Genomic DNA, 16,750 nt, shown 5'->3' on the forward strand with positions numbered 1-16,750 from the left:
TTATTAGCATGTAATTATCGGATTCTTTCATTTCAAGAGCATCATTGCAAGTTTATAGCACTGTATCTTGTGTTACATTAACCTCTGCATAATCTCATGTTGTAAATTAATTATTTATTGCTGAATATTTTGTCTGGTAAAAGATTTATATTTCTGTTCTTTTTTCAATGCAGGCCGCTCCTTGCATGGCACCACCAAAGAGTGTGGTGAAAAAGAAGAAGTCGAAGAAAGTAATCGATTTTCCCAGGTAACGCTACTGCTGTAACATTGTGTGTTTTAACATGTGCAGCTGTTTTGAGTAGCTCTGAATTATGCATAGCTTCAAAAAACAAAATTAAACTCTCTTGTAACAGGCTAGACGAGCTTTTCTAGATTAAATATAAGCTTGCACACACACATGCATATACAGTCAGACACGGTTATATCGAACCCACATATATCGAAGTTTTAGGTATATTGAACCCGCAAGTTATCCCCTTGAAATTCCTTTGTAAAAGTATAGAAATTCGCACGTTTATATCGAACGGTGTTTTTACCCACCTTCGAATATATCGAACGCCGTGCGAGCTGGAAGGTATGCTTTGGGATGTGTGCGGAATTAGTTGTCATTCTTGAATTCACCTATTGTAGGTGATGATCCGGTACAGCTAAGCTCTCGGGGGGCCTCTATTTTTTTATATCGAATTTTTCATATATTGAACTACTCTGCAATACCCTTCGAGTTTGATATATTCGTGTTCGACTGTACACACACACACACAAGTGGAGTTGTTATTCATTATTTATGCACTGCAAGCAATCACTATAAGTGAATTCACTTCCTCCAGAGCTTCCTTGATCTAATAAACTTGACGAACAGCTGAAACTTTTTCTTAAATTAAAATGCAGAGAAGTTGTTTGTACTAAAATGCTCTTGTATGTGTTTCACTTGTGGGAGCAGTTAACACAGTTTGGAGTTTTCCAGAGTCGTTGCACTGCATCGAACCTGCTCCAAATTTGGGTTTTAGTGCTCCAAAAGTAACATTTCGCTGCTGGGTGATTCCACAAGAGATCGACACGGTTCCAAAAGTTATTTTAGATTTCATTGAGTGTTTTATATTTCGTGCACCTCTCACCAGGTAGCCTGAAAGTTAACTTCGTTTTATGATTAACGGCATAACTTACGAGAAAAAAAATATCAAACTTAACCAACACGGAAGCACCAATTTCGGCCCCTGTCATTTTCTAAAATTGCAGATGCTATAAAAAGACAAATATTTTTGTTTCAAGGAAGATATTTTTTACCTGAAATGCATGTCTAATGAAGAATGAATTCATATGGTTTCAAGTTTGTAGACCTTAAGAAAATAGCTTTTAAAAATGTCTAATTTTGCGACAGTTTAAAATAAGTTACGTATTCCCCATTTTTTTTTTTCTCCGAAAGTAATGCAAGCAGCGTTTTCAAACTTGACACGTTTTAAGGATATAGGGTGTTCATTAGGTACATAAATTATTGCTGCCGTAGGGCAAATGTAAAATTTTATATATTGCCTCAAAGTTCTCATATTGGCAAAAGTGTACTCCACTGAAATTTGAATAATAAAAAAAACCCATCTTCGCTTTTTCTTAAAATCTCGCAAATAGACAACGTAAGGCCATCATAGAGTAATAAAGAAAAACATGTTGCATTATTTTGTTTTTAGCGACAATATTTGTGGTACAAATCAGAGCTTTTCGAGAATGCGCTGATAAGTTGAGAAATCTAGAAAATGGTACGGAAAAGGGGCAATAAGCGTCAAACGCGAGTGAACGTGACCGCATTTGGTGAAGAAAGGCTGTTTTAACAGATAGGAGTAACTATTTCGAACACGGTATTCTACAGTATCTGAATTCACTCTTATGCGTAGAGCACTGAGACTTCTAATATGTGGTGCCCCTCCATTACTGACACACAGATAGAGCTGCTGTGACGGCCATGTGTTTGCAACACGTTGGGTAAGAGAAATGAATGTTGAATGAGTTCATAAACGATTCATAACAAATTTTTATCATTTGGGGCACGAAGACTGCCGCATTAGACTGAAGAACACGCTTTAGGGCAAGTCGTCATCCGTCGTCTGCTCTACAGATGAATTGCTGTGCGCCGCATCTCGGAGGCAATGCTTTAGATCATATGGTTCAAAGTAAGGACAAAGATTACGCCTCCCGTAATTTTATCGACAAAAACATTGTGAAATTCATTTCAACGTACTATACTTCAGTTTTACATTTGCACTGTGGATACTTGTGCGCAAGTATTCACAGTGGTAAAATGGGCAATACGTAACTTATTTTAAACTGTCGCAACATTTTTATAAGCTATTTTCGTAAGGTCTACAAACTTGAAACCGTATGAATTCATTCTTCATTAGACATGCATTTCAGGTAAAAAATATCTTCCTTGAAACAAAAATATTTGTCTTTTTATAGCATCTGCAATTTTAGAAAATGACAGGTGACGAAATTAGTGCCTCGGTGATGGTGAAGTTTGATTTTTTTTTCTCGTAAGTTATGCCGTTAATCATAAAACGAAGTTGACTTTCGGGCTACCTGGTGAGAGGTGCACGAAATATAAAATACTCAATGAAATCTAAAATATCAACTTTTGGACTTGTGTCGATCTCTCGTGGAATCGCTCTACTCCAAATTGTACTTTGGCTGTTGCACCACTGAATGTAGCATGTTCAGTCCAGACGATTAGCATGACATAATGTTCGATATACATTCACTCAAACCTAATCATAACAAAGTGGCATGTTCTATCAAAATAGGTTTGTTATATTGGTATATTCCTCACACTGTTTTGCCCCTATGCGGTGGTCTACTGGCTAAAGTACTCGGCTGCTGACCCGCAGATCGCGGGATCGAATCCCGGCTGCGGCGACTGCATTTCCTATAGAGGCGGAAATGTTATAGGTCTGTGTGCTCAGATTTGGGTGCACGTTAAAGAACCCCAGGTGGTTGAAATTTCGGGAGCCCTACTCTACGGCTTCTCTCATAATCATAGCGTAGTGTTGGGATGTTAAACCCCAGAAATCAATCAATCAATCCTCACACTGTATCTATTGCAAGGCCATTTTTTCTTTACTTTGTTATAACTAATATTTCATTATATCTATGTGCGTTATATCGAGGTTCGAGTGCATACACTATTGTCCAAATGCGCTCAAGTGCTGCCATTTCGGACTGATAATGTTGCAGTTTAGTATTCGTATGAAATAAACAAGTAGTGCTACGTTGAACTCGCATGCACAAAAATGCTTTGCCGGAAAATGTGCAAAACAAGTGCTTATCAGTCCAAGATGGCGAAGTCCATGAGTAGAAAAGAAAATTGAGCAAGTTCTATTGCCAGGATGGCTATTATGCTAATATGGCAACACAGGAAGGTTTAAGGTGTTTGTTCATTGATTTATATATTTATTTACTCTCACTGAAAGAGGGAAAAGGAGGGAATGAACAGAAAAAATGAAAAACAAAAGAAGACATGCTCAGTGTTGGCTGTCAGACCATCTTGAATTTGAGGTTGTTGGTAATTAAAGAAACTGACAGGCTGGGAATGCCGTTCAGTTCTAGTTTTCAGGATGAAAAGACTGGCATATATGTTAGTGTAGCTATGAGGCCCTTATGCTTTGTAGAGGTGTTGCCATAAAAGAGCTTCATTTGTTGAAAAGTTCATCCATTTCAACATTTTCTCCATCTACAAAGTGTCAAACTGCATTTGCCACATTATTTGGCTGTTCTAGGCATGTTTTTGTTTTACGTTTGAGCAACTTTAGCCATTCTGATGTGATCAGTATAGAAAAGTTCATCATTGTAATGAATGTTAGCAGTTGCATTTATTTGTTTAATATCTTTTGCTTTAAAATATGTCATAAGTAGACCCATCATGCTTTCATGAGATAATGGCAGTGCTTGGCCTTGAACACTGGCAGAAGAAGTCAGTGGAAAATTCAAGTTATTCATTAGGCATACATTGATAGGTATGGTAAAAATGTCCTGTGCAGGAGCAATGGTGCAATCATAGTGGTACTACTTCATTGGAAGAGGCACAGTGACCACATTTCGATGGAGGCTAAATTTTAAAGGCTCGTATACTTAAATTTAAATGCATGTCAAAGAATACAAGGGGGTCGAAATTTTAGGAGCCCTTCAATATGGCATCCCTCATAATCATATTGTGGTTTTGAGACATTAAATTCCGACATTTATATTTATATACATATATTTATTGAAACAGACCACTTGCAAAAAGTACAATAATGTGCACATGACTGATACTGCAAATGTCTTGTTTTCATGCAGAAAGTAGGAGAGCATATACAGAAAAAAACTGACTTGAGATCAATAAATAAAATTGAGAAAAAAACCCTGGTAAAAAAGTTTTTTAGACATCATGAAATGATTTAAGCAGTACTTCAAAAAAGACTCTACGCTGTGCAGACCTTACTTTAATGGCACTGTACTTTCTAGCTTGACTCCATCATCCACTTTCCCTCAGCTGTGCACAATACTGCGGAAGCCAAAGTAATGAAGAAGCTGCTCCTCGCACAGTCGACATCATTGCACTGGTTTTTGTAGCCAGACACAGCTACTTGTTGTGTAGTCAAATTTGCAGTGTTGCAAGTTATATCATTGGGGACTGTTCTGTTATAACACAAAATCATACAATTGAAACTTTGGAGACTGTCCTGTTTCTAGATTTACAAGTACTGTTGTGAACATGTACGTAGATATATAAAGACAGGGAGAGGAATGCCAGTGTTTATTTGTACTGTTTAAATTTTTATAGGGCCAGTTTTTTGAGTCTGAATTGCAAGTGCATAACTGAGGAGCAGGCATGGGGACATGTTTATTCGCTAAAAAAAGAAAAGGTGGAATCCGACCAGCCATGCTGGGATTCAAACTCAGTACCTGCTGTACAAGAAGGGAATGCTCAGCTATTTCACCATCACAACTGTCTGAGTACATTGCAAAAATACAGTAGTCTCTAATTAAATAGAATCTGAAGGGACTAGAAAAATATGTTCCATGTAACAGAAGTTCCATTCACCGAGAGGTGAACATGAATGTAAAATTCAAGTACAAAATCAATCTTGTCGAAAGCACTTGTTCCATCTGAGCAACAGTTCTGTTTAAGAGATTTCCGTTTACTGAGAGTCCTGTAAACATAGATAAGAAGCTACAAGCAGCATTATTTTTCATCTTGCAAAGAGGGAAAGGCAGAGTATGTGGTAATCGAAAACTTTCCTGGCTAATTAGGAAACTTGTCTTCTCAAGTAGATGTAATGATTCATAAGATGTAGCTGACAGTCATTTCTTCAAAATTGCATCTTATTTTTCTAAAGTGCCAATGAAGTTTGAAACAGTAACATTGCTGACAATACCATCTTTGTGAATGTAGGGCTGTCACTTATTGCCCTAATAGCAAGCCTCAATATGTCTGTGTTCATACTTATTAGCTCCCACATGAAAAACTAAGTGTGTCACGGGGAAACCTAGAAGAAAGTGCCCAAATCTTTTAAGGTTATTGTGTGAAAATTTTATCACACATTATTATCCTTAGTACTCCATTCACATGCACCAGATTGTATGGCTGAAAATTGTCTACATATTTCAAAAATTGTTTGACACTGCCAATCCATGCTAGCATTTAGGTCTTAAAAATGGGGTGCAGCTGCTATGTAAACTTGGAGGATAGCTCAGTGCAGTTCATGTTGTCACAAAGCTTGCCCAGAAACAAAACATTTTACATCTCTTTCACTACAGAGTGGAGACCATGTTGACTAGTTATATCAAAAAGTAGTTCATTTAGCATTGTTTTAATGTCTAGTCAGACGCAATATAGGTGTGTTCAGTGATGCTTGGTGAAACCACTGGCAAATTAAAATCACATTTTGTCCATTTTGAGTGGGTCGGTATCATTGTTGCAGCAGAACTTGCATTGAAACCACCACACAAGGGAACTCTTAAAGACTGACCCACTTTTCTGAGAAATGCATGGATACCGCTTGCAATAACTTACCACTTCAATAGTTTGGTCACCTTCAGCTCTGCCCACTATGCCACTGTGATTACCATTTGAGTATAATGTTGAGAGGCAGTTTACATGCCTCTCTTAGTAGGCAGTTGGTGTGTCTTGAGCCAGCTCATTTTTTGCTTGGGTCAGTTTGAGAGAAAAAGAGGCTGTCTCAGGGTTCATAAAAATTGCACTATAATTTGCTGGTTTACCAAAATGTGCCGCACATCTATTGTTCCAAAATGTGTTGCAGTATTGCGAGTTCTGTGTGGGTATTCCTATTTCTTTGTCTCTATGAAAATATTCTCTAGAGGGTTCAGCTGAGGCTCTACCCATTGTATGTTATTTATCCGTCTTTGTAAATGCCACAGTGGTTTCTATTGCCACATTGAAATCTTTTAAAGTGCAAAATATCTGAAATGTAGTAATTTAAATCCTGTTGCTGATTATTTTGAAATCAGTAGCTTTTTATATTTTGCCTTGCTGCGATGAACACTAATAATTGTGTAAGTCACTGAAGGGCGGCCATAGTTGTAGAGCCGAGAACCCCAAAACTGCTAGTGGCAGCAAGCTCATGCTCTTTCACTGCACTGCGGATGGAAAAGATACACAACTTTAATTGTAACAGCAAGCGTAAGAGGGGTTATATTACCTCCCTTATATAGCACTTAGGAGTCTTTGGGCCCTATCGGCATTTTTGGCTTGCCTGATCATTTGTAGCTGGCCCTGGATGTTTGATCTAAGCAGCGCAGTCTTTCACTGCTGCATGTTCAGATATGTGCGTGTTTGGCCCCTTCATGAGGTTGGGACAAGCTAAGATAATGTGTTTGGGGTCAACCCACTGATTGCAGTGTTTACATCTGTCTGAGTAGAAGTCTAGATAACAATGACTATATAAGTGATTGGGTTAGGGAAGGTGCCTGTTTTCGATGGGCTCCATGCTGTTGCCTGCTGTTTATTTAATGACAAATGTGGTGAAGGGTGAAGCACATGAGAATCAAAATTATGACAAAAATATTTAAAAGTAATGATGATTTAAAAATGTTTTTGTACAAGGTCCAGCATGGCATGAAATGTTTTTCTGTGGTAGCAAAGCTGTGTTGTGACCTGTACAACTCTATCACTGAATGTTTTCACATTGGAAGTATTCTGTTTTCAAAGTTGTCAAAAGCTGGTGGGCAGCCCTGTTTTGGAAATTTCTGGATCAGATTGGTCAATTCTCTCCAGTATGAAAAATTGTGCAGTCGATCCTTGTGGCTGATTTTCTGACTCTGTATAAAAGAACGTCTGGCCTTTTTAGTGTGGTCTTGCAGCATAATTTTATTTTTAAAGAGGTCTCCTTCCAGAGAAAGGTTCGTGTCAGCATTAACCATGGGAATACTAGTGGTTGTGGCTATTGTCATCTGCCCGGTTTTTGTACCAGTTATGAGATTAATTAGTTTCTAGACAATACTCAAACTCCCACAATATAGGGTCATTGCAGCACATTGTAAGGTGACAAAGAGTTTTTGCTAAACACATCTGTTCAATAGATGGAAAAAAAAGATCTTTTTGACGTGGTCCTTGGTTGTGTAGAAACTCTCATACCAACAAACATTTCTTCTGAGCAACAACCACCAATCAATCTCAAAAGATTTTTTTGTAAGTTGAGTACAAGATTTAATAATATCACGAGCTAGATGCACATCATGGATTTTGTGATGTGGGCGACATGGTTGGTTTAAAGGTTGTCACTTGAAGAGTTTGATTTCACTAGTTTCGTTACCATTTAGGGATTCCCTATCATTGCACACTTGCAAAAATTACTAACTATTACCCACTTCGGGTGAGGCCTCGCTGATCTAACATCGGCGTGCGGCAGACTCGCGGGCTTCCACTTTATGTTTAGGTGAGCGATGCCTGAAAGTCCTCCAAGTGGTACATTTCAAATTTATTTGCAGGCCGGTCAACCCATGCAGGATTACTTGTGTAGCGTTGTTTGGGTCTGACTTACGTACACATATAGCTTACATGAACGTTTGATTAAAAACAAACAAGCATTTAATTAAATCAAGGGCAAAGCAAGAGTTAACAAAAATAAACTAAGAGGACAAACACAAATATACACAATGAAAAGGACAACTACTAAACAAGGTATGCTCTAAAAGAACACTACAAGTGCAAATACTATACGCGATGCAGTACATTAATAAAATAACTGGACATGATGGAAACTAAAATAGTTACAAAGATGAATTACAAGAAAAATAGTGTTCGTGCTTTTAAGTTTTAACGCGCATCGCGGCGCACACTAAGACAAAGTTAAAAGCTGGGCGTAATAAAATAACGGTTGGAAAAAAATTCACAATAAAAAGTTCTATACGTCGTCGTCGCCTACGCGAGACTCACGACACCAACGACCGCGCTTCTCGATGGTTGACCGTTAACTGCCAAAGCAGTCAAACTTTTTCAGGGCGTACGCTTCCCCTCTTGAGGTCATTTTCCTTGAACACATGCGTACGTGCTCGCTGCAGGTGTAGAGAAGACGTAGCGGCACCGTTGTCCAGTAGATAGTTGCCGGATATCTTTTTCCAATACAAAAGCGAAGGAGCATGCAGACGAGAATGCCAGACATTTGTGACAAACTGAAAAAGAAACAACTGCGTTTATGTAATTTCGTTTGCTTGTCTTCTGGTCGCCTTTTTGAGTTTGAGTCTGTTTTGGTGAAAAACTATAGCACCACCTGTTGGTCGGTAAAAGGTGGCAATAGTGCAAATGATGCCCTTCTTCCCACGTGGGAGTTGGCAGTTTGGTCTGTTATAAGTGTAATCAGACTCTTGAAATTTGATCGGTAGTAGAGGCTCCCAACAACACAGGAGCCAAATATTATAGCCCAGCACGCGGCCTGGAATTCACAATAAATTATCAAAGTCAGCTAAAAATTGCTTTCTCTTCTTTCGACAAATCACGTTATATGCCCAGAAATCACACGTCAACGACCCATCTATCAGCCATTGGCTGATTGAACATGGCGCGCTCGCTCTTTACAGAGATCGCCGCAGGAGGCCGCTACTTGTCCACGCGTGCGCTCACGATCACACTGAAAAAGCCGTGCATTCTAAGAAAAAAAAAACAAGTGCTCAAGGTCGCAAAGCACACATGACGTTTTTCGGTGGCCCTGTCATCCCTCCGTGCTTAGCTTCCAGCGCTTTCATCGGGACGAGGGAAGAGAGAATCCAATTGCAGCATGCGACAAACCTTTGTAAATCCACTCGCACTGGGTGGATTCTTAAAATTTTTGCGGCGTTTAATTCGAGAGGCGATAAGTTCTGTGAATTCATTCCATGGTTACTTGAAAAAGTGTTTTAGGGGCCCTTTAAGTACTCTTTTTTTTCTTTTGCATGAGACTGTAGTGCTGTGAGGTCTCATGATTGCTATTTTAACCGTTTCATTGGCCTTATATTTGCCATTCATGTCCCTTGCAGTAAGGTAGAGAAGTGGGGCAATTTCGAACTGATGCATGTTGCAAATGGTTCCCTTTAGCATCTGTCGCTAAAGGGAACCATTTGTAGATTCGAAGCAGCGGGCGATAACGCTTACACTGGTTGAGACGTTGACGCTGGCAATCATCACAGCATTGCGTAGGAAAGAAACCTGCGGAGGCGCAAAGCACACGGTGGTACGGGTTTTTGTACTGGAACATGCCAATTGCTACTAAGGAGAAACGGAAGGGTCCGATTGGACACAGAGATACGCAATCCGCTTTTAGTTAACGCACACGCTGCGAATTTTTGTTGTTCAACAACGCACTGAAGAAATCTCCCACCGGCACTTCCTTGGAGGTCAATATGCAGTGCCTATATATACAGGGTGGCCAGTAAATGGTTGTGGAGCGTGGGCAGTCGGTTTTTACAATAAAAAAACTCGCTAGCAGACGCTACCTGCATTGGCATTGCGAAGCGATGGAGGGGCAGCGTAGGAGAGGAGAGAGGGGGGGGAGACGCGCATGCGCAACGGTGGTGTAAATGCCAAGGGAATATAGGTGAGGGGAAACCGAGCGTAGGTTAGCAGCCGCTCCCTGCATCGGCCTTGCGAGGCAAGAGAGGGGGAGCGGAGCGTAGGAGAGGAGAGAGAGGGGACATGCATTTACAATGGGACGTTAGAGACTGCTGGGAGAGATGCCTAGACGGTAGAGTGGGAGGACCGAGTGCAAGCAGATGGTAGGAGAGAAGTAGAGAGAGTAACAAGCCACTCTTGGAAAGAGGGTAGGAGGAGAGTTGTGCATGCGTAGTGTGAGTGCAGACACCCTTGCCACGAGACATAGCCCCGAGCATGAAATGTTTCGCATCTAAAATCAGCGTGAGCAGAATGGAGCAGAAGAATAAAATACAGCACGGCACTCATAGTGTGTCCTTCTATGCTTGTGCTCTATTCTATTTGTGCTGATTTTAGATGCGAATATCTCTTGCTCTCTACACTAACTAAATTTTGATTTTAGCATTTAGTCCACTTATTTTTTTGAGGTGCACTCATTGGCCATTCAGGCATCCCAGAACCATCGTGGACACGGTGATGTCGGGTCTGGATCATGTCTGGTTTAATGTCTGGTTTAATGGATCATGTCTGGTTCAATGGAAAATGGTCTGGTTTAATGGCTAACAACAGTCAAATAGTTCTGGAAATGTGCTAGAATTATTAGAGTGCACTTACCGTGCTGAGAATCATCTATTAACTGTACATGTAAGGTGCCAAGTGACACCGTTTTATGTAACATTAAGCTGACTAATATTTTTTATTTCTTGCCAGCTCAAGCAGCATAGACTCTGTGAAATCAAGGCGCAGCATGACACCGAAAGAGGAGTCTGATTCTGACAGCGTCTACGGCTTTCCTTCCTGATTATCTTCGAACACTGCCAAATGTCACTTCGCATTCCATTGTAGGACAGAGACAAGGAGAGTGGAAAGGTGTCCCATACAAATTTATCTCGCGGATGCGATATAATGCAGACTGTGTTGATATTACTGTGTGGCAAGGATGAATCCTGTACGGTGCATCGTTGCTTAGCGGTGTATTTTGCTAGCTACAAGCACGAGTCTAATGCAGAGTCTAAACTGTAGATATCTGACATTTTCTTGCGTGCAGTCACTTGTTGTGATGATGTAATATTTAGCACTATTTGCTTGCATGTATTTGCTTGCATAGATTCGTTCTATGCGTTGCATGACTATATGCATTTGTGTTAAGAGGCCTGATCAGGTGGTTATGAATTTGTATAGGCCACCACTTTTCACGAAGTAATGAAATAATAGAACTGAGTTGTCCGAGAGGCTACATGAACCTTTTGAATTACTGAAAGCTGTTTCCTTCATGTATATGTATTTTTTTCTTTTTTTTCCACTCTCAAAAGCGTCTATGGCTTTCCTTCCTGATTATCTTCGAACGCTGTATAATGTTACTTCCATTGTAGGACAGAGACAAGGAGAGGTGGCCCATACAAATTTATCTCACACACGCAATGTAATACAGACTGTGTTGATATTACTATGTGGCAAGAATGAATCTTGTAGGGTGCATCATTGCTTAGCGGCGTATTTTGCTAGCTACAAACACGAGTCTAATGCAGAGACTAAACCGTAAATATCTGACATTTTGTTGCTTGCAATCAGTTATTGTGATGACGTAATATTTAGCACTATTTGCTTGCATGTATTGTACATAGATCGGTTCTATGCGTTGCATGACTATATGCATTTGTGTTAAGAGGCCTGATCAGTCGGTTATAAATTTGTATAGACCACCACTTTTCACGAAGTCATGAAATAATAGAACTCAGTTGTCCGAGGAGCTGCATGAATCTTTTGAATTACTGAAAGCAGTTTTCTTTTTGTATACATATTTTTTTATTTTTTTCACACTCTCAAAAGCGTCTACGACTTTCCTTCCTGATTATCTTCGAACACTGTATAATGTTACTTCCATTGTAGGACAGAGACACGGAGAGGTTCTCATACAAATTTATCTCAAGCATTCAATCTAATGCAGACTGTGTTGATATTACTGTGTGGCAAGGATGAATCCTGTACAGTGCATCATTGCTTAGCGGCGTATTTTGCTAGCTAGAAACACAAGTGTAATGCAGAAGGTAAACTGTAAATATGTGACATTTTGTTGCTTGCAGTCACTTATTGTGGTGACGTAATATTTAGCACTATTTACTTGCATGTATTGTACATAGATCGGTTCTACGCGTTGCATGATTATGTGCATTTCTGTCAAGAGGCCTGATCAGTCGGTTATGAATTTGTATAGACCACCACTTTTCACGAAGTAATGAAATAATAGAACTGAGTTGTCCGAAAGGCTGCATGAACCTTTTGAATTACTGAAAGCAGTTTCCTTTATATATATATTTTTTTTCTTTTTTTACCACTCTCAAATGCGTCTATGGCTATCCTTCCTGATTATCTTCGAACACTGTATAATGTTACTTCCATTGTAGGACAGAGACAAGGAGAGGTGGCCCATACAAATTTATCTCACGCATGCAATCTAATGCAGACTGTGTTGATATTACTATGTGGCAAGAATGAATCCTGTAGATTGCATCATTGCTTAGCGGCGTATTTTGCTAGCTACAAACACGAGTCTAATGCAGAGTCTAAACTATAAATATCTGACATTTTCTTGCTTGCAGTCACTTATTGTGATGACGTAATATTTAGCACTATTTGCTTGCATGTATTATACATAGATCAGTTATCTGCGTTGCATGACTATATGCATTTGTGTTAAGAGGCCTGATCAGTCGGTTATGAATTTGTATAGACCACCACTTTTCACGAAGTAATGAAATAATAGAACTGAGTTGTCCGAGAGGCTACATGAACCTTTTGAATTACTGAAAGCTGTTTCCTTCATGTATATGAATTTTTTTCTTTTTTTTTTCCACTCTCAAAAGCGTCTATGGCTTTCCTTCCTGATTATCTTCGAACACTACATAATGTTACTTCCATTGTAGGACAGAGACAACGAGAGGTGGCCCATACAAATTTATCTCACACATGCAATGTAATGCAGACTCTGTTGATATTACTATTTGGCAAGAATGAATTTTGTAGGGTGCATCATTGCTTAGCGGCGTATTTTGCTAGCTACAAACATGAGTTTAATGCAGAGTCTAAACTGTAAATATCTGACATTTTCTTGGTTGCAGTCACTTATTGTGATGACGTAATATTTAGCACTATTTGCTTGCATGTATTGTACATAGATCGGTTACCTGCGTTGCATGATTATATGCATTTGTGTTAAGACGCCTGATCAGTCGGATATCAATTTATATAGACCACTACTTTTCACGAAGTAATGAAATAATAGAACTGAGTTGTCCGATGGGCTGCATGAACCTTTTGAGCTACTGAAAGCAGTTTCCTTTATGTATATATATATTTTTTCCCACTCTCAAAAGCGTCTCTGGCTTTCCTTCCTGATTATCTTCAAACACTGTGTACTGTTACTTCCATTGTAGGACAGAGACAGGGAGAGGTGGCTCATACAAATTTATCTCAAGCATTTAATCTAATGCAGACTGTGTTCATATTACTGTGTGGCAAGGATGAATCGTGTAGGGTGCATCATTACTTAGCGGCGTATTTTGCTAGCTACAAACACGAGTCTAATGCAGAGTCTAAACTGTAAATATCTGACACTTTGTTGCTTGCAGTCACTTATTGTGATGACGCAATATACAGCACTATTCGCTTGCATGTATTGTACATAGAGCGGTTCTATGCGTTTCATGACTATATGCATTTGTGTTAAGAGGCCTGATCAGTCGGTTATGAATTTGTATAGACCACTACTTTTCGCGAAGTAATGAAATAATAGAACTGAGTTGTCCGAGGGGCTGCATGAACCTTTTGAATTACTGAAAGTAGTTTTCTTTATGTATACATATTTTTTTATTTTTTTCACACTCTCAAAAGCGTCTACGACTTTCCTTCCTGATTATCTTAGAACACTGTATAATGTTACTGGAAGTTTTAAAGGAATATGTGTACATAGAAGAGGTATTAACTGCGAAGCCGAATCATGAGAGTGAAATAACTAGAACAATAAAAATAGGGCGGATTACATTCGGAAAGCATTCTGGAATTATGAATGGTAACCTGCCACACCATCAAGAGAAAGGTATATAACAGCTGCATCTTGCCAGTACTTACCTAGGGAGCGGAAACTTGGATGCTTACAAAGGGGGTTCAGCTTAAATTGAGGGTGACGCAGCGAGCGAGCCGCATCACGTTAGTTTTCTCCTTTAATGTCCAGCTCCTGCGTCAACGTCTTGCTCCTGCGCCGCTTATTGGTAGCAGCTTTGAAACTCCTATCGGTGAACTAAAAAATCATTCTATGAGTGACCAAAGCGACCCTTCGCGACCACCAACTCGGTCACGCTACATTTTTCAGTTGTTGGTGTGACGCGATTCATTGGTATCGCGTGCACAAGCACCCATGGGGTCGAGGGTGCGCCGTGCAGGCGATGGAGGGAAGAAAAAAAAATTACTCTATCTCCTGCTAAAAGGTACCATGTATAGATGGGAAGCACTGGGCGCTAACGCTTACACTGGCGGCGGCAATGGCACTGGTGCTCATTGCGGCATCACGCAGGAGAGAAACCAGGGAAGGCGCAAAGCACGCAGTGATGGACCGGGGTTTTCTACTGGAACATGCCAATCGATGCTAATGGGTAATGAGAGACAAAGGACTTCAATCGGACACAGAGTCCCACAGTCTGCTTTCAGTTAAAGTCCATGCTGTGAATTTGTATTGTTCGAAAACGCCCTGGAGAAATCTTTTACCGGCGCTGCGTTGGAGGTCAAGATCCAGTGCCTATGTATACAGGGTGGCCAGGGAACGATTGTGTAGTGCGAGCAGTTAGTTTTTTTCTATCAAGAAACTCACTAGCAGACTCTGCCTGCGTCAACATTGTGGGGGGGAGGGGACGCACATGCGCAATGGTGATGTAAATGTCACTGGGAGCAATTCCTAGAGGAGACAGATGGGAGCGTATGAGGGGAGAGATGGAGAGAGGACACACATGTGCAATGGTGTAAACGCCTTTGGGAGGGATACCTAGAGTAGAGTGAGGAGCAAGTGTAGGCTAGCAAATGCCAGCCTGCGTCAGCGTTGCGTGATTTGAGAGGGGGAGGAGCGCGCATTGTCAGTAAGGGTGGTCACGCCGCACACTGGATTGAGCTTAGCCTGCGTCAGCGTTGCGTGATTTGAGAGGGGGAGGAGCGCGCATGCACAGTAAGGGTGGTCACGCCGCACACTGGACTGAGCTTGACGCTAATACTTCGCATCTAAAGAAACTGCCAGGCCTGGCAGAGCGCGCTGCACGAACACGTTAGTTTCGGGGCGCGTTTATTGTGGGTTCCCCGGGGTAGACACAGTATGCAGTGCGTGTGGAGAGGAAGAAGAAACTGCCGAACACTTGATAATGTTCTGTAAAGGGCTTCACCCTATAGTTCAGGATGATGGCGCAGAGTTTTTCAAAGCACTGGGGTTTAGGGACCGGGAGGGAAAAATAGACTTTAAGCGGGATGACTTAACTAGAAGGAGGTTATCTGATTGGTGGCTAATGTCAAGACACGAGTGAAAATTAAACCCTTCACTGCAAAGTACGTATCCTCAAACTCACTTTTTAAAGAAAAAAATAAATCTAATTTTTGGTTCATTAAGTATTACGGCTTGGTGGCGCTAGCCACCGCCCGATCTAAAGGGTACAGCCAAATCCATCCATCCATCCTCGAGTGGCGGAGACCACAGCAGAAAGCAAAGCGCGCGGGATTTCAGCGTGCGCGTGTTTTTCTTTTCTGTTTCATTTTCTCGCATGTGAGCAAAAATCACCGACAAATCTTCTGGGTGCACTGAAGGCAAGTATTTTTTTGTTACTGCTTTTATTTTGGTCCAATTGGCGAATAAAAGCGTGGCAGCTGCTGAGTTTTTTTATATATAGATCATTGCAATGAGGTATTATTTGGTCTGTGACAGAGGCATTCTAGCATTCCCCCTTTCTGGAGACGCGTATGGGGTTGAAAACTGGGCTAGTTATGGTCGTTGACTCATATTATCCTCTTATCGTTATAGATCATTTTACTCTTTTATCGCATGCCGATATTTATCAGGTGGTCAACCGCATGCTAATTACGCTCTAGAAAACTAATACCGATAATCGTGTCAACTTTTAATGTGATAAGTAATTTTTGCAGGAATATTGTGAAAGGCTATGATTATCCGACCTACATTTGCTCCCTACGTCCTTCACAGTGAAAGTGCTTGAGTTATCATCGTCTCCTTTTCTCGTCACCTGTATTTTGATTATGTTTTGTTAGTACGATGGCAATATCAGTATCATGTTCACTTACAGTTATCTCTACTGCATCCGAATAAAAGGGTCGCGCATGCGGCCGAACGGAGTCTTTCAGAAAACCAAATAATCATCGAGGTAGACTATATACTGGAGAATAAAAAGGGTGAATTGTCACTGCTATGTAACGCGCAGTATTTCATACCAGATACACACAACTCTGAACGCGTGCGGCGTTCTTCTTCGAGAACCAAAAGAACTCGGTGTTCGTTTGATTGATATGTGGGGTTTAACGTGCCAAAACCACTATATGATTATGAGAGGCGCCGTAGTGGAGGGCTCCGGAAATTTCTACCACCTGGGGTTCTTT

General features: G+C 40.5%; 1 protein-coding gene across 3 annotated transcripts in view; it reads left to right on the plus strand.

Annotated features, from left to right (window-relative positions):
- The window catches only part of LOC119176327 (uncharacterized), a 90,039-nt gene that overhangs the window by 63,025 nt on the left and 10,264 nt on the right, over positions 1-16,750 (plus strand). For 2 of the 3 annotated variants that reach the window (XR_012886934.1, XM_075877433.1), the window contains exon 4: positions 174-247. Coding sequence is in view for 2 of the 3 variants with exons in the window: in XM_075877433.1 (XP_075733548.1) it covers positions 174-247 (74 nt within the window). In the remaining variant the exon portion in view is untranslated. Of the gene's footprint in view, positions 1-173; positions 248-10,819; positions 13,482-16,750 lie in introns of those variants that run through there. The other variant, XM_037427551.2, reaches the window with a different exon arrangement.

This window comes from Rhipicephalus microplus, chromosome X (assembly GCF_043290135.1).
Source record: "Rhipicephalus microplus isolate Deutch F79 chromosome X, USDA_Rmic, whole genome shotgun sequence".
NCBI lineage: Eukaryota > Metazoa > Arthropoda > Arachnida > Ixodida > Ixodidae > Rhipicephalus > Rhipicephalus microplus.